This window comes from Eupeodes corollae, chromosome 1, assembly GCF_945859685.1.
Source record: "Eupeodes corollae chromosome 1, idEupCoro1.1, whole genome shotgun sequence".
Classification (NCBI taxonomy): Eukaryota; Metazoa; Arthropoda; class Insecta; order Diptera; family Syrphidae; genus Eupeodes; species Eupeodes corollae.
In genome coordinates, this window is record NC_079147.1 from 182,703,534 (window position 1) to 182,721,323 (window position 17,790).

General features: G+C 34.0%; 2 protein-coding genes across 6 annotated transcripts in view; one reads left to right on the forward strand and one right to left on the reverse strand.

Annotated features, from left to right (window-relative positions):
- LOC129939515 (serine/threonine-protein kinase dyf-5) overlaps nucleotides 1-3,170 on the reverse strand; it is a 25,109-nt gene extending 21,939 nt beyond the window's left edge. For 3 of the 4 annotated variants that reach the window (XM_056047551.1, XM_056047548.1, XM_056047552.1), the window contains exon 1: nucleotides 3,033-3,170. The gene's annotated coding sequence lies outside the window, so the exon portion shown is untranslated. Of the gene's footprint in view, nucleotides 1-2,774; nucleotides 2,987-3,032 lie in introns of those variants that run through there. The other variant, XM_056047549.1, reaches the window with a different exon arrangement.
- Nucleotides 3,136-12,441, forward strand: LOC129939516 (dynein regulatory complex subunit 3). 2 transcript variants are annotated; one of them, XM_056047554.1, is made up of 7 exons: nucleotides 3,136-3,400; nucleotides 3,619-3,867; nucleotides 10,670-10,953; nucleotides 11,023-11,201; nucleotides 11,264-11,843; nucleotides 11,913-12,247; nucleotides 12,308-12,441. In XM_056047554.1, exons 2-7 carry the CDS (start codon nucleotides 3,696-3,698, stop codon nucleotides 12,438-12,440), a joined length of 1,683 nt encoding a protein of 560 aa, XP_055903529.1. In that variant the 5' UTR covers nucleotides 3,136-3,400; nucleotides 3,619-3,695; the 3' UTR covers nucleotide 12,441. The 2 variants fall into 2 exon arrangements, with proteins under 2 accessions (XP_055903529.1, XP_055903528.1); XM_056047553.1 differs by lacking the exon at nucleotides 3,136-3,400 and having other exon boundaries at nucleotides 3,548-3,867.
- The last annotated feature ends 5,349 nt before the right edge of the window (nucleotides 12,442-17,790 follow it).

Consider the following 17,790-nt stretch of genomic DNA (forward strand, 5'->3'; position numbering starts at 1 on the left):
CTATGCAAACAATTGAACAAATTGATCATGAAGTAGAACAATTTATTGCTGATGTGCAGCAGGCTGCAGAAGAAAGTACTCAAACTATTTCGAATGCGAGAGAAAAAGAAATAAAATATCCTATCGAAATAAAGGAGTTGATATTGGAAAAAAGAAGAGCTAGAAGAAAATGGCAATCCACGAGATTCCCAGATGATAAGGTAGTTTTTAACCGTCTTAACAACGAATTAAAAAAAAGAATCTGTGAGTTTAAAAATGATTCACTAAGTAGATTCCTGAAAAGTCTGACGACGGATGCTTCTACAGAATACTCCTTATGGAAAGCAACTAAGCGCCTAAAAAGACCTCAGACACAAAACCCGCCGATAAAATCTCAAGATGGTAAATGGATCGGAAACCCGAAACAAAAGGCTGATCTCTTTGCGGAACATCTCGCGAATGTTTTCAAGCCATTCTCAGCAAGCACAGCTACAGATCCCTTACAGTTTGTTGACAGAAACGACGAATGTGAAATACCTTTTGTCACGCTCAAAGAAGTAAGAAGCATGTGTCAACATAAGCTGTCAAACAAAAAATCACCAGGGTACGATCTTATAACTGCTCAGGTTCTGAAAGAAATGCCTCTTATAGCCTTCAAGAAACTCCAATTTATAATAAACGCATGCCTTAATCTAAGATATGTGCCACATCATTGGAAAATTGCGGAAGTCATTGTTATACCTAAACAAGGTAAGCCACCAACAGAAGTTACATCTTACAGACCAATATCGCTTATACCAATCATGGCAAAAGTTTTTGAAAAACTGCTACTTAAAAGGCTTAACAAAATAATTGAAGAAAGAAGACTAATTCTGAGCCATCAGTTTGGATTTAGAAATAAACATTCCACGATAGACCAAGTGCATCGAATTACGGATGTTGTGGAAAAGGCACTTGAAGAAAAACAAGTATGCTCGTCTGTATTCTTAGATGTTGCTCAAGCTTTTGACAAGGTTTGGCACTTGGGACTTGAGTACAAACTGCATAGGGACTTCCCCAGGCAGTACTACGAAATACTGAAATCCTACATTACGAACCGACTCTTTAGAGTACGGTACGACCAAAATTACTCGGAACTTAAGAAAATTGAAGCCGGTGTACCACAAGGAAGTGTCCTAGGACCAACCCTGTATCTGTTATATACAAGGGATATTCCAGTGGACATCAACGCTATCATGGCCACCTTTGCTGATGATACTGCAATATTGGTGCCAGATAAATCCGTTACGAAGGCTACACAAAAATTGCAAAATGCAGTCGATAAAGTTAGTGATTGGACGCACAAATGGCGTATCAAATTAAACGAAACAAAATCGACGCATATAAACTTTACAAACAAAAACATAAACAATGTTCCAATTTTTATAAACAGTACAGAAGTACCTTACTCCAATACCGCCAAATACCTTGGAATGAATTTGGATGCAAAGCTTAAATGGAAAGAACACATCAAAAAGAAAAGAGAAGAACTAAACTTGAAGTACAGAAAAATGTACTGGTTAATAGGAAAGAACTCTGACCTATCTATCCAGAACAAACTAATGTTATATAAGCAAGTATTGAAACCCGTTTGGACATATGGCATCCAACTATGGGGCTGTACAAAGAAAACAAATGCTGAACCCATCCAAAAATTCCAAAGCAAGGTCCTTCGTGGAATAATAAATGCCCCTTGGTATATAAGAAATAGCGATCTACATCGTGACCTTCAAATTGAAATGGTTACAGAAGTGGTTAAGAAACACGCTGTATCACACAATAAGCGGCTGCAAAGTCATACTAACTCTGAAATGGAGACCGTATTAAATGTACGAGACAATGTTCGGAGATTAAGAAGAACCAAGCCTCATGAGCTGATGGGCTAAAAGCTACGGGAAAGTGTTATAACCTTAAACTTCCCCCAATGCGATTTTAAAAATTAAGAAATAAAAATCATTTGTCGATCTTTCATAGATTGGTCCTGATTCACCGGTGGTTTTAGTGCGGTAAGAGTCCCACACTACTCGGTACCGATTCTTACCGAGTGTCTTTTGAAGATTTCCATCGGATATAAAAAAAAAAAAAAAAAAAGAATGCATTTGACTGCAATTGGAAGTCTCTTATATTGTCTGAATCTACTCTTTTTGTCCATTGAAAACCTTACTTTTACAACTATAATACCCATATGGCCTCCTTCCGTGACCAGGTTTGACTCTAAACGTGTTACCATAATGCGGTATAAATAAAAATCAGTGATGTCCTTGAAGATACAACAAAATGGTTTTAGATTTTCGTAGCTATACAATTGTTTTAACGGTAACTACAAGTTCTTTCAATTGGCACACAATCCTTCAATGTCCTCATTAGAAGAAGGTATAACTTATTTGGCTTCCAACAAAATGCCAACATATAAGTAACTTGAAATAAAAGAAAAAATGGAGCACATGAAAGAATTTAAAATTCCGCCTATTCAAAGAATTTCTCCTTCGGTCCTTGATTTATTTAGAGCCAATTTTTATCCCTTCCACTGTTCTGATGACTATCGACATCCTTAAAGGTTTAGTTAATATGTTTGACATTAAAGAAAAGAGATATGAGTGTTCTGTGTGCATAGGTAACCCCATTCTTTAACGAATCCACGCGTATCCGTTGGTTTACGTGACCCAGATTAAGTCTTGATTGCTACGCACTCCTCACGCCTCTTCAACAAAAAAAAAACCATCAGGTGCCAATAATCAACGAAATGACTGGTTTACCACACTTTGATATAAAATAAGACAATATTTAATCAAATGGTTTTGTATCTATTAGCTGAGACGAAAATTAAAATTAAAAAAAAAATAAACACAAGCTGCAAAAGTCATGCAATCGCATTTTTTTTTCTCTTTTTATATAGCTTATAGCCCCACGACCGTCAAGACCACACAACACCACACTACAAGACCGTGCCACCCGCCACCCGAACGACGACGCCACTGGCCATATACCACTTTTCGACTTAAATTTTCTCTTACTCGATTTTATTTTCCTATCGATTGGATGCAAAATTAATTTCGATTCGTTTCAGCTTTGCAATTACTAAATAAAAATTCACTTTGACGAATATGTAATTTTCAATACTCTGATGATTGAAAATTAAAACTGATTTGAACTTCAACTTTGGGACATTTTTATTTAGTTTTGTTTCTGTTTAAAGTTTAATTTTTCTATCCGAGAAAAAATCAAGACGGAGATTTTGTTTAAACAACAATCCGATCCGATCCGATTTAGACGTTCGTAACGTTTGTAATGTTAGATACACCTGGTCAGAACTTCTTTTCCATTCAACACTGACAGGCGAAGGCAACTACAAAAAGAAAAAAGAACACCTAGAAAGAAGGGGGTGAGCTATGAATATGGGTTTATATGGTTGAAGTTGTTTCAGCGCTTACGCACTAAAGTTTCTTTAACGACCGTAGCCTTGGCAACTTGGCCAAGACTCAAGGTGCGATGGTGACCCAAACAAAACAATTTAAATATACGATTTCAGTTCAGAAATGGAGGACAAACTTCATTATAGAGTCGCAATATTTAAATTCAGCTGTTTTATTTAAATTCAAGGTTTTGAAGAGTGAAAAGTTGTTTTTTAAAACAAAGGCAAAAAGGGATTCAAGAAGGAGCAAGAAAATCAAGAAGAAATGGACACTTTAAAAGAAATAATCTATCCGGAAATTGAACCGGGTGTTATAAGCAAGGAGATGATAGAAAAATCATATTCAGAAGAGGGATATAAAGGTGAAGCATTGAGACTGCATCAATTGGAACCAATTCGATATGAGAAAATTACGGTCTTGAGGTTAGAGTTTTTAAGTGAGTATTTCTTGGTTTATTTCTTGTCTTCTATGAGTGGTGCATAAAAGACAGTTCTTAAAAATTTAAAGGCAGTCCATACTAAATTTTGAAATTGTTTTGTTTTAAGATGCACTTGGAATGTAGCTTATGTAGCGTTTAGACTCTGGCTTTTATCTTATCTAAAACAGTTGTCTTGTTATTGAAGACTTTGTATTATGTTCAAGTTTTTTGGTTCACTGGTCAACAAGTTTATGTAGCTTTCAGTCAAATTATACTTTTTCTATGGTTTTTGACATCTTTAGTTGTAACCTGACTAAAAAATTAACATTAAGTTTTTGGAATACTTTAAGTCTAAGAGCAGCCGGTAGCAAATTTTGGGAGTGGAGTGGATATGTGGACCATTGCATCAAATTCAACCGTCTGGCAGGTGATGATAGGGCGGGAGCGTTTAAAATGGTAATTTTTCCGATTCTGAGGTTGAAATGATAACTAAATGAAAACGACGTTTTGGTTGCAATTGCTATATCAGAACACTTCTCCTGATTAGAATGTGCATCTTAGACGATCTTAAGGAATGCATCTTTAATTTAAGGCATAACCAATGTTATCAATATCAAATTGAACGAAAATGAAACATTTCATTTGTTTTTGTGAGGTTTTCTAAACTGTTTTTTGAAATTATTATTAAGACTTTTTTAAGCTATATTTATAAATGTATGAAAAAAATTTTTTTTTTAACAAAAATTCGTGATGGTTTTCCAAATCTATAATTCCCGTATTTAATTTTCTTTTAAAATATTTACATAGTTTTATTTAATATATATAATTCTCTAAAAATCCACATAATTTGTTAGATTTCACCTGTCTCATATAAATCTCAAAGAAACTAGGAGCCATTAATACTTCAATAGTCTTTCAAAAAAAAAGAATTTTTGTTCTTTAAAGAATCTGTATCTCCAAACAGGGCTACAGCATCAAGTTTTTGAAATATATTGCAAAAATGTAAAAATTGTAGTTACAATCTTAGTACGATTTGAAATCAGCACTTAACATAAAGTTCAAATGTATTCATTAAAACCACGTTTTTGGTGTATCTTTAGTATTTTTAAAAGGATGCGATCTGAAAAATTTTAAGACGAAATTCGAATCTCGGAACTTAATCTTTCAATATAGTATTGATTTGTTTGTGTGAGATAAAATATATGCATAAACAGCAAACACGGTCTTTCACGCATCCCGAAAAAAAAGTCCAGGGGTGTCAAATAGCATGCTCTTTTAGGCCAGTTCATATCGCAACGACGAGAAATTACGCGGTCAGGAAATGTCTCTTGCAATAAAGCCATATTCGCTCGAGTTGTGTGGCATATGGCACCTTGTTAAAACCACATATTCTCCAAGTCCTATTTTTCAATAGCAGGCAAAAAAAGTAGGTTATCATATGACCATAACGCTCCAAGTGGACGTCGACAGTTTATCTATCGTCGGTTTCGAAGATGTAAGGCCCAATCACACCACGCCGGCCGGACCAAAGAGCGCACCATCAGTGACTTTTTGTGGATTTAATGGCCTTTCTTCAATTACCTACTTGAGGACTCTCAGAACCCCAAATAAGACAATTCTGTATATTAACATAACCACCGAGTGAAATGAAGAAAATTTTATTCGAAAAATATCCGTCCACCGCCGACGTATCTAAGTCGTTGAGCTGGACTTTGTAAGGATGTAGATCCAAATACAGAATACGCCATAATGTGCCCTAAAACAGTCCTAATTCCTGAGAACGACGAGGAATCGGCACATTCGGGTCTTCGGCAACACTTTCACTTACAGCAGCCATATTTTCAGTGGTACGAGTGAACAATGATGCACAGGCCTTACAATATCTGTATCAAACTTCAAATTTCTTCACAATTTTGGCAATTCCTTGTGTAGTTTGACGATTAAAGCACGATATGTGACTGTGGCAGGATCACTGTTTTTGTCACCATTTTCGTAAATGTCAGACTTTCGACCCACAAACAAAATTAGTTTGACAACATAGTTTGACAGATGTCAAATTCCAGCCATATACTTTTTAAACCGCAAAATTGTATGTAAAAAAATTAAGTCCATATCATCCTGCGTTCTCATTAAAAATGCGTCGAAAATTACCTCGAAAGTTAACTAAAATATAAGTTTCATTTCAATAACTATTTTTGTTTCGAAGATGTTCAGTGGAAAATCAATTTTTACCAAATTTAATGACATTTGGAAAGTTTTTATTTCTTAAGAAAAAAAATTGATTTTACCAAATGTGAAAAAACAGTATTTATTATTACATAAATAAAATTAGTTTAGAGGCAATATCTTAAATTTTTGCCAAGATATTCGAGTTGAAAATACATTTTTAACAAAACATAAAACATTAGATGTTTTTTTCTCCAAATCAACACACTGAAGTCACAAGCGTTATTATTTCGAGAGGTATTTGGAATGAATCAAATTTTTTGAAAAGTCGTTTCTGCATATTTTGATGTTTTTAATTTAATTATTTGAAATCGAAATCTTCACTGATTCTTAAGACATGGCCGAAGAAAGAAGGTTAAGTGGACGAACGGACTGCCGTATGTTCTTACACACAGAGACACACACATCTCCCTGAGAACCTTTAATTTAGATTCTAAAGATCTCAAACTTTTAAAAATGTCAACTTTTCTATTCAAATTTTGGATTCACAAAATTTTCCTTTTGCACTAAAGTCTTAAAAAAGTCCCCGAAATTCCCATATTTGAAATCAACGATAGACGTTTAGATACAACGCATTTGAAGTGATTTTCCTCCATTCTGGGAAATGGGCTGACGGTCGTTTCTGTTATCACCTTTACTAAGATTACCTGTAATTTTAATATCAACTCTTTACACTCCAAAAATTAGCGCTAAGCTTTTGGTCTATAATTCAATATTTCTTGGTACATTGCGTTGGTTGACATTTGCCAAGTAAGAATTGCGTTCTTACTAAAAATGTAATGGCACACACTTCAAAAACGCATTAAAATTGTTAAAACGTACTAAAAACTGGAGACAATTTTGCATTTACAGTTCCTAATTTTGCAAAGAATGTTTCCTGACCGTGTTATTTCCTCGAAGAGGTGATAAATACCAATCAAATTTTGAAGTTAAAGTCTACGCCAATGCATATTTGTTTATATAGATTAGATTTGTTTAGATCAGATTAGATTAGTTTTTATTTTGATAACGTTGATTAAAAGTTTATTTATAAAGTTTACAAACAAAAAGCATCTACTTACTGCCGTCTGCCTTCCAAAAAAGTGTAAAACATCTTCCCTTTTCTTTAAATTGCACAATGAGTTTATAATTGGTAAGTCATCTCTGTGAGGTATAAAATTCAGCTGCATAACTTCACCTCTCAATTTAACCATCATTGAATTTCAACAATGCTATTATCGGCCCTAAAATAATTCCCCTCTTCCAAGTTGTGATTTAGTTGACAGCAGAGCTGCCTGATGATCCTGAGGCGTCATTTAAGTATTTCTCTCGTCGTTTTACGTCCACTGCGGAAATCAGCATTTGATCGAACTTGACGTGCTTTGTTCGTTGGTGACTTGGATGCTTCCAAGTGGAAAATTGTGCTTTGGTTTCGATATCATAGCCGTACGCGTACACCCATGTTTCATCACCAGTTATGACCCTTTCAAGCAAACTTAGATTGTCGTTGACGTCATTTAACAGCTTCTGAGCGATTTTTCATAAAAACACGTCGAACCTTTTAGCAAGTACCACAGACAAAGTAAACAGTGAATATAGCTGAAAATTGCATTATACTCTAGGGACATGTATACCAACACAATACGAAACAAATTTTGACCTCCGGACTCTCCAGACCAGCGAAATTTAAAAATTCCCGATACTTTTTGAACACACCTCGCAGGTGATAATTCTTATTTCAAAATAATAACATAGTTGGGTGTATTTTATGGCAGTCTACAAATTCGCTTAATAAAGTATCGGAGAAGTTTCTCAATTGTTTTGTTCCCCAAGTTTATGTCGCTTAAAACATGACAGACTCAAATATCATGACCTTGCTTCTATGTGCTATACTTTTGTTAGAAAAACATTTTTTCCATAAGTTGCAATAATTAAACCTTTAACCTTAACTTGTTTCTCTCTTAGGTGAATTTCCATGCTCTTTGGTTACTTGAGCTCTAAGGTATTTGAATTCCGCGACAACTTCAATGACATCTCCATTATAGAACCATTTTTCTTTCGCCGAATTTAGGCCTCCTCCTCGTTTAAAAATCAAAATTTTGGACTTATTAAGGTTAACCATCAATCTCCAAAGGTGACAATATTGATACAGGCGGTTTGTCATTAACTGCAATGATTCAGGTGATGCTGCCAAAAGAGCAATGTCGTCCGCAAACAGCAATGCTTTTATTATTTGTTTGGCGAAGTCTATGCCACCTGATAAGAGGTCTGTAAGATCTTTAATAAACAAAGCGAACAGACATGGACTCAATGTACAGCCTTGTCTGACTCCCGATGGTGTTTTAAGCCCCTTGACAACTCTTCTCCTTTCCTTACCTTAGCAATTGTAAAGGGTGATTTTTTTTTGAGGTTAGGATTTTCATGCATTAGTATTTGACAGATCACGCGGGATTTCAGACATGGTGTCAAAGAGAAAGATGCTCAATATGCTTTGACATTTCATCATGAATAGACTTACTAACGAGCAACGCTTGCAAATTATTGAATTTTATTACCAAAATCAGTGTTCGGTTCGAAATGTGTTTCGCGCTTTACGTCCGATTTATGGTCTACATAATCGACCAAGTGAGCAAACAATTAATGCGATTGTGACCAAGTTTCGCACTCAGTTTACTTTATTGGACATTAAACCAACCACACGAATGCGTACAGTGCGTACAGAAGAGAATATTGCGTCTGTTTCTGAGTGTGTTGCTGAAGACCGTGAAATGTCGATTCGTCGCCGTTCGCAGCAATTGGGTTTGTGTTATTCGACCACATGGAAGATTTTACGCAAAGGTCTTGGTGTAAAACCGTATAAAATACAGCTCGTGCAAGAACTGAAGCCGAACGATCTGCCACAACGTCGAATTTTCAGTGAATGGGCCCTAGAAAAGTTGGCAGAAAATCCGCTTTTTTATCGACAAACTTTGTTCAGCGATGAGGCTTATTTTTGGTTGAATGGCTACGTAAATAAGCAAAATTGCCGCATTCGGAGTGAAGAGCAACCAGAGCCCATGCATCCCGAAAAATGCACTGTTTGGTGTGGTTTTTACGCTGGTGGAATCATTGGACCGTATTTTTTCAAAGATGCTGTTGGACGCAACGTTACGGTGAATGGCGATCGCTGTCGTTCAATGCTAACAAACTTTTTAATGCCAAAAATGGAAGAACTGAACTTGGTTGACAGGTGTTTCAACAAGATGGCGCTACATGCCACACAGCTCGCGATTCTATGGCCATTTTGAGGGAAAACTTCGGAGAACAATTCATCTCAAGGAATGGACCGGTAAGTTGGCCACCAAGATCATGCGATTTGGTGCCTTTAGACTATTTTTTGTGGGGCTACGTCAAGTCTAAAGTCTACACAAATAAGCCAGCAATTATTCCAGCTTTGGAAGACAACATTTCCGAAGAAATTCGGGCTATTCCGGCCGAAATGCACGAAAAAGTTACCCAAAATTGGACTTTCCGAATGGACCACCTAAGACGCAGCCGCGGTCAACATTTAAATGAAATTATCTTCAAAAAGTAAATGTCATGGACCAATCTAACATTTCAAATAAAGAATCGATGAGATTTTGCAAATTTAATGCGTTTTTTTTTTTAAAGTTCTCAAGCTCTTAAAAAATCACCGTTTATCTGCATATAGATTCTGAATAACTCTTCCGAACTTCCATGACATTCCGTTACTATACAGCTTGTAGATAATGTCTCTCGATCATATCAAATGTAGATTCTAAGTCAACGAAGAACGTATATAGCTTCTTGTCTTTATTCAGGAATGTTTCTGCGATACTTTTAAGGGTACAAATGTGTACAACAGTCAAATAACCTATCCTAAAGCCTGCTTTAAACTCCTTTAAGAGCTTGTTGTCTTCTATCCATTTATTGAAACGTTTTTGCAAAACCAGCGTGAATATTTTATATGAAGCATTTAAAAATGATATTCCTCTAAAATTAGACACCTCGGCCAAGCTCCCTTTCTTATGAATCGGGAAAATGATGGACTCCTTGAATTCTAGTTTTATGATTCCGATTTCCATGACATTGTTATATATAGTTGTAAGTCGGTTGATTAGCTCTGCTGTGCCATACTTATAAAATTCTGCTGCTATGCCATTCGGTCCGCATGCTTTCCCTTCTTTAAGTTCCATTACAGCTGAAATCACTTCTTGGTGTCTTATTGCAGCATAGAGCTCCATTTTTAAAACCAGGAGTAGCGCATTGAAAAAGAGTTTCCCTTCTGTTGGATTCAACAAACTTTGAAATTGATCGGCCAGCTGATCAGAACCTTTACTAAAATGGATTGAAAATTTTTACCGTTCAGCTTTTACATTTTTTTAAATATTTGTTTGTTTATATATACATAAATCTAAGCTTTACTGGTAATCGAAAGAGCTAACTATCGTTGTCAACCTACCCACAAGCTAAGCCAATTTTTTCTAAGAAAATTGAATGTAGTAGAAAAGGTTTGTAATCGTTGTTGAAATTGCACTAGCTAGCACTATCACCATAATTTAAAGCTCCTGTTTCTTTCAAACATTATGTCTTTCCAAAATTACAATAATTTCAGACATTTTACGTATTGATCATCTCTGGATGATGCCCAATCTCACCAAACTCGGTCTAAACTGCAACAAAATTGAAGTTATCGAACATATTGGAATGCTTACCTCATTGAAAGAACTCAATCTATCCTTCAATTACATTGAGAAAATTGAACATTTGGACACTCTTAAGAATCTCGAAGTCCTTAGTTTGTACAACAATTTAATCACTGATATTGAAGGCTTTGATGCTTTGGAAAATTTGGTAATCTTCAGTTTAGGAAATAACAAGATTGAATCATTGAAGGGGGTGAGTTCCGTTCGTTTTGTATAAAGAGCAAATATTATTTAAAGAAATCTCAATTTTATACCAATGTAGTTAGAACGTATGAGATTTTTGAAAAAACTCAGTGTTTTCAACATGGAAGGCAACCCTGTTTGTCGAACATTGGGTTATCCATTGGTAACTTATATTGCTGCTCTATTGCCAGATGTCAAATATTATGAATATGCTTATATTGAAGATTCTGCAAGAGAAGCTGGAAAGCAAAAGTTTATGTAAGAAGTTGAGAACGATTTAATGTAAATTTAATCATTAATAAAGAATATCATTTTTAAAGTCGTGAACTTCGGGAAATCGAAGCAGCCGAAGAAGAAGAAATTAGAATTCGAAATCACAAAGCCAAAGAACTCGAAGGTGAACTTCGATTTTCTAGCAGCTTCGTTGAATACCTGAACGAGCATCAACTCTTCGAATCTCTGTGGCAGAACGATGAAGATGGTCGAGTCTTAATTCAAATCGGTGGCGATAGCATCGATGATCTGATGTCCGAATATCGAAGTGACTTCTTTGATATAACACAGGAAATCTTCAACCTAGGACTTGTCAAATTCGAAGAACGAAAAAAAGAAATCGATTTGTACATGCAAAGTGTTAAAGAAGGACAAATGCAAATTCAAAAGTCTGGGCACAAGATTATCGATGAATATGTTCTTGTTATAGATGAGGCCTTCAAAGATGCTGCCCATTGCCTGAGACAATTGGAAACTAGGTCTTTGAAGGGTGAAGACGAAGATTCCCTAGAATCTGTTGCCCTGCTTGAACAGTTTCAAACTATTTCGTTAAAGTTTCATGAGAAAACAAACGATATCTGGCAGACATTAATGGGTGATGAGTTGCATTTGTATGAAAGTATTATGGTAAATACTTCAATTTCTACTTTTTGGAAATCTTTTTAAACTAATTTGTATCCTCTTTGGTAAACGCAGGAATCAACAGCATTCTTCGAACGAAATATTCAAGAAATGATATCTAAGTTTGTGGAACAAGAACAAATTTTTTTTGCCAAAATTCGAGATGTTGCTGTTCACTTCTCGGAAAACCTCAGCGAACTGGTTCAGCAATACATTGGTATTAAATTAGCCACAGGATTGTTTAATGATGTTCCCGAAGGATTGAAGATTTGTTTGGAGGATAAAGATGCTTTGAATAATTTTGTGGTTGGTATGAAAGATCATCACGTGCAAAAGATCGATGAACGTGAAGATCGTTTAGTTGTGAGAAGTAAAAATTTCGTTACGGATTTGATAAAAGAATTACAAAAGTATGTTTTGAAAAAGGATATTATATTCGTAATTTTTTTTTTATTGTTGTTTTTTTTCAGAAACGAGCTGGAAAGAAATCGTGCTAAAATTTTAGAAATCAATTCTTATATTGAACAAATGACTAATAATCTACTATCGCTTCAGGGAGAAATTCGTCAAGAGTTACTTAATAAAAATATTCAATTCACATAAACTTTGTAATATTTTTTTATAAACGTTCTGAAAAGTTTTTTGATAGACCGCGTAAAAGTATATTACTTATTGTTTTTTTTCGCAAAAAAAACTAGATTAATGCTTTTGAAAGTAATCCCTAAACAGATCTCAAAATTTTTGGTTTTGAATCTTGTTTCAAATAATTAGGTATTTTTATAACATAAATAATTAGGTATTTTTATAACATTTCGGGCTTGAATGTTAAAATTGATAGCAATGAAACTACTTATGAGAGTTTTGTGAATAAATAGTAAAACGACCACCCGATACATTTTTACACATTTAATTTCAAACTCTGATTAAAACCTTTACATGCCTTGGAAATTCGAATAATTTTTTTAAAAAGAAAATTTTATAATCCTCATTCTGTTTTCGGTAATCTGAACAAGTTCACCCCTTTAATATTTAGACTCAAAGTTATACTCATCATAAGGCTTTCAAAAATTTGCCTGTGCTCTTTAATTTTAGTATTAAAAAAAAAAACTAAGTGTAAGCTTGCTTCATAAAAATTAAATAAATAAGATAGTCCAAAAGCTCGTTGAGAGTCAGGGCCTAGTGTATTACAACTCACAAACTGCGTGCGAGTTATGGTTAGGATTGCAGGAGAAGTCCTTAGGTTCTTATTCTGGTGTTTTAAGCAGTTTGTAAAGCAATCCATCAAACTTATGGTACACAGGTCTGTTCCAAGAACTAGATAAGTATCAACGCTATTCTTTTTAAATGAATTTGAAAACTACCTGTACTTTTTCAAAAAACTGATTTTTATAAAAAATGTATACTAAATGTCGAAAACAATATTTTCTGTGAGATAAAAATAGTTTCAAGCTAATATTTTAAAATTTTGAAAAGATACATATTTGAGTCAAAAGTAAATTTTTACCGAGTTTTAGTATTGTGTTTTTGTTTAGGTTTTTATTTTTTGTAAACAAAACTATAAATTCAATTTTGCTCAAAACTTTACCAAAAGTTGATAAAAACATTTCTAAGAAGATAAAATTAGTTGTAAGCCAATATCTCTATGTTTTAAAATAATATTTGAGTCGTAAATCTGTATTGTTAGGTTTTTTATTTTTTACAAAAAAAACTGCCAATTGTTATTTTTCGTTGCGCAAAATTATTTTGGAAATAAAATCATTTTTTGTTCGTAAAATTTTCGAGGTGATAAATTTTGTGCAGACTTTTTGATTCAAAAAAAAAAAACATTTATTGGATTTTTTTCTAAAAATATATTTCTTTCTTTCTTTTAATATAAAATTTAATTTAAGTCCCTAGCGTTATTGGTTCGTGAGATATTTTGGGTTAACCAAAATGTGCACCCTTTTTTAATTGCTATGGTAAAAAAAAACACCCACGCAATGTTTTTGAGAGTCCTTTTTGCATCTTCCTGCATCATTGTATGTTTAACGAAATTTGTTTCTACTGGTTCTTGATAAATGGACTACGAAAAAACTTTGTGAACGTACGGACGTACGAACGTACGTGCACACGCAGACATCTTTCTAAAAGTCTTTTATTTAGACTCGAGGGATTTTGAAACGTAAACGTTTAACGATAAATGTCAAAAGTTTCAATTCGACAAATCGCACCGATTACAATAGCTTCCTTTGATAACTTAATAAGCATAGATATATCAAATTAGGCTAATAAAGTGGTACTTATTCGACTTCAACTGTCTATTTTGGTCTATTTATTTTTTGTCACAAGCGTCTTAACATCCATATGACATTTTGTTTCACATTAGATAGAACCCCAATGCTTAGAATTTATTCATTGTTTTTAAACAAAACCAAGTGAACTTTGAGACTTATTTCGTATTAATTCGAAATTGACCGATAGTATTTCAAAAAGTGTTATCATAGTTCAATTCAAAATTTGATGATTGAAATAGTGCAAATTTTATTGAACATTTTTGGGTAGTTTGTCCTATACATTTTTATTTCTTAAGTGGGTTAGTAATTTTCATAAGACATTCTTATAAATTTAATTGTGAAAAACATATCGGCAAAGTAGAACGTAAGGAGATGTTTAAAATGTTTTACTCTCTAGGTCAAGAAGGTAAAACAAATTCTATTCTTAAATCCATCCTAAGAACTAAAACTAATCGAAAAATAAAAACAAAACTAGGCACATTTCCTTCTACTATTTTGTGAACTTATGTGGAAATAGCCCCAAGTTTGTAAGCTTGGTTTAAACCTTTTGCATATCTCAAAAACAAGTACACAATTCCCGTACATTTGAAAATGATGTTACTTACTATGTACTTACATATGTGCTAAAAAAATTTTTAGCCACCAATATCTTTTGCGATAACAACGATCGAAATTTAGCTCTTGCCATATGGTATATTTTCGGTACGTTCATTGAGTTGGACAATAAAGCCTCGGGAGGTATAAATCCACTAGTCAGTGTGTTTTTGAAATAATCGGGGTTAAAATAGAACAACCCAAAAACAAGATAGTTCTCAACAACGATTGCCGATCTCTCAAGGTTCAGAATGACATTGTGAATTCTGGACACACCGGAAGCATCCAAAAGTTTCTTCTTCGAAACGTAATGCCGAAAGTCAGAATGTGAGCTTCTGTACATTTGCATGCAGGTTCTAAGACATTTTCTCTCGAACATGCGAAGATTTTCCATATACGACGTATTAATATTCCATTCCTGACAACAGTACTCGCACACAGGAATGGTTGAGAGTTGTAAGTCACTAGGCCCTGGTTCACAACGGACTGTTGCGCCACCCCATTTGATTTTTGACGTATTAATATTCCACCATACTGCACTCACGTAAGTCAGAATTAGACGTATAAATGCTTGAAAGCAAATAAACTTCACATCGGATTAGATAGGTGGAGAATAAAAGGCGTTTAAGCGACATAAATTCCGCTCTTGCCTTTTGTAAATGATTTGTTTACGTGATCATGATAGTATAAAAATTTGTCTAAATGGACTCCCAGGTACTTCACAACAGTCTTTGATTCGATGGGGAGACCGTCCAAGTTTATTATTTTTTAGGTTTTTTCCAATTTCGTCTCAAATCTGAATTTCCGCGTTTCATTGGGCTTCCACTCCGAGCAGAATGATTGCAGCTTATCAAATTTTCTTTGCAATTCTGTTTGAATATGTCCAATTCTTGATCCACTTGAATACAAAGTGTTATCGTCAGCAAACGCTATCGAACCATAGATTTCACTTAGTATGTCAGAAACATATAAACTTAACAAGTGAGGTGCCGACACAGTGCCCTGTGGCAAACCATTGGTTATACTTAAAACCTTGGTTGTAGTGTTTTGTCCATTGGTTACAACAACTTTCATATGTTTCACTATTAATGAAATAACTTTAACAAGATGGGTGGAAGTTCGTACCGTATGAGTTTAAATAAAAGCGAGTTGTTCGTTCAGATTCCTGAGTGATTCCTCTTAACTCCTTTTCTTCGCACACGAACTGGATGGACTTTCAAATAACTATTTCAAAAATCGTCCCGATATTAACCAGGACAGGTCTATAGCTAGAAGTATCAGAAGGATCCTTTTTCTTTTTTATTATTGGAAGTACCATTCAAGTTTTCCAACATCTCGGGAAGTAACAGTTAGCAAGATATAAAATATTTATAACGAAATATTGGCGTATGATTTTGATTGGAATATGTTTTAAGACAATTTTCGGAATGTTATCTAAGCCGCTTATTATTTTTATTGTTAGGCTTACGAAATATTTGTGTCAGTTCGTCTTGTGTTAAGAAGTAGTGCATGATCCGTTCTACTGTAAGTTCATTTGCCTTAAGATTATCAGTAAATCTTAAAAGCAATTCAGATGTTCAAGGCTTCAAGAATTTTTAATAATTTTTTTTAACTTAAGCGAATCGGTTTCTATGCCTTCATATATAAGGTCAAACGAAAGGGACTATAATAAAGCTATTTTTAAACTATTTTATATTACATTTGTATCGTCAGTTTACCAATTACAGTGTTTTCGTTTCGGTTACATTAAATCGTCACTAAGAAATGAATCAGAATTATTTATCATCTAGACAATAAATAAAAAGTTATATAATCTACCTTTCTTGCACTATAAAAAGTTATTAAAGTCACATGGTTCTGTGTTACGAAAAAACACAAAAACTGTAGTGAACAAGGATCTAATCCGTAAATTGAACCCTGTTTTTATAAATCAGTGCATAACGCTTATAAGAAACTCAAAATTTGCACAATATTTGTTTCTTTTAACCGAGTTTTTCTTATATCCTTACAACGGATATAAGAAACAAGTTTCTTATACGGATATAAGAAACAAGTTTCTTATACGGATATAAGAGCAAGTTTCTTATACGGATATACCCTGGAATGCCAAACATTTATCCTAGGCTAAATAATTGACACAATTTAAACACGGTCTTAAAATTTATCAGTATACATATAAATTAATTTTATTAAACGAAAAAACACGAAAATAAAAAAATTCACAGCGCAGTTCTTTTTGTACTTTTGTGCATTCTTATTTAAGTCTATATGTATCTACCTAACTTTTCAAAATAGGTAATCATCCATTGTTGTTTGAATCAAGTCTTCCTTGCGCTTCTTGACAAAAATATCTTCGATGTTATGTATGATGTCATCATCACCATCTATGTAAATATCTTTTCAAAACGAAAAAAGCACGCAGAGCTTCATTTCTTGTTGGTTTTGGCCATGGTATTTGCTCCTTTTATTGTTCGTCTTCGATTTGCTGGTCAATTCTTTCAAATTCTTTCTCGTACTTCGTTCAAAATTTCGGTATCGTCCAACTCCCAAAAGCAATTTTCATTTTAAATTTTCACCGAAGTTAAATACCGCTGGTTCATTGCACTCGATTAAATCTTGAATTGGAAACTCATGTCATAATCCAATTTAGATAATGTAACAAAACATTGTGCATACCTTGGTCTTCTTCGCTTCTTTTAAAAATTCCAGAATTTTTAAAGCAATTTTGTATAGTTTGCGGGGTAACAAGCCACCAAGATCGTTTTACAATCTTCAAAGCATTTAGTAAATTAATTTCTCGTAAGAAACTTTTCATATCACCGAGTTCTAGAGCAAGAATTTGCTTCCTAACCAAACACTTTCGGTAATGTGATTTGAATAAGTGGATGATCCCTAGTGCAGGTGTGCAGGTATGACAAAAAAATAATTTGTTAAAAATAATTATGTGCATAAATGACATTTGCATCGTTTTTTTTTTGAATTTTTCATGTTTTTTGAATTTTGTGATTTGTTTGCAAGTTTCTTATATCCAACCAACTTTGCATGAAAAATAAAAGTTTGTGTTTGAGAAATGTTTCTTTTATCAG

Bases quoted from the DNA above. Each gene is read 5' to 3' on its own strand.
- LOC129939516 (XM_056047554.1), top strand. From the start codon at position 3,696: ATGGACACTTTAAAAGAAATAATCTATCCGGAAATTGAACCGGGTGTT. The intron at 11,202-11,263 runs GTAAGAAGTTGA...TCATTTTTAAAG, and splicing joins GCTGGAAAGCAAAAGTTTAT to TCGTGAACTTCGGGAAATCG. The intron at 12,248-12,307 runs GTATGTTTTGAA...GTTTTTTTTCAG, and splicing joins TTGATAAAAGAATTACAAAA to AAACGAGCTGGAAAGAAATC.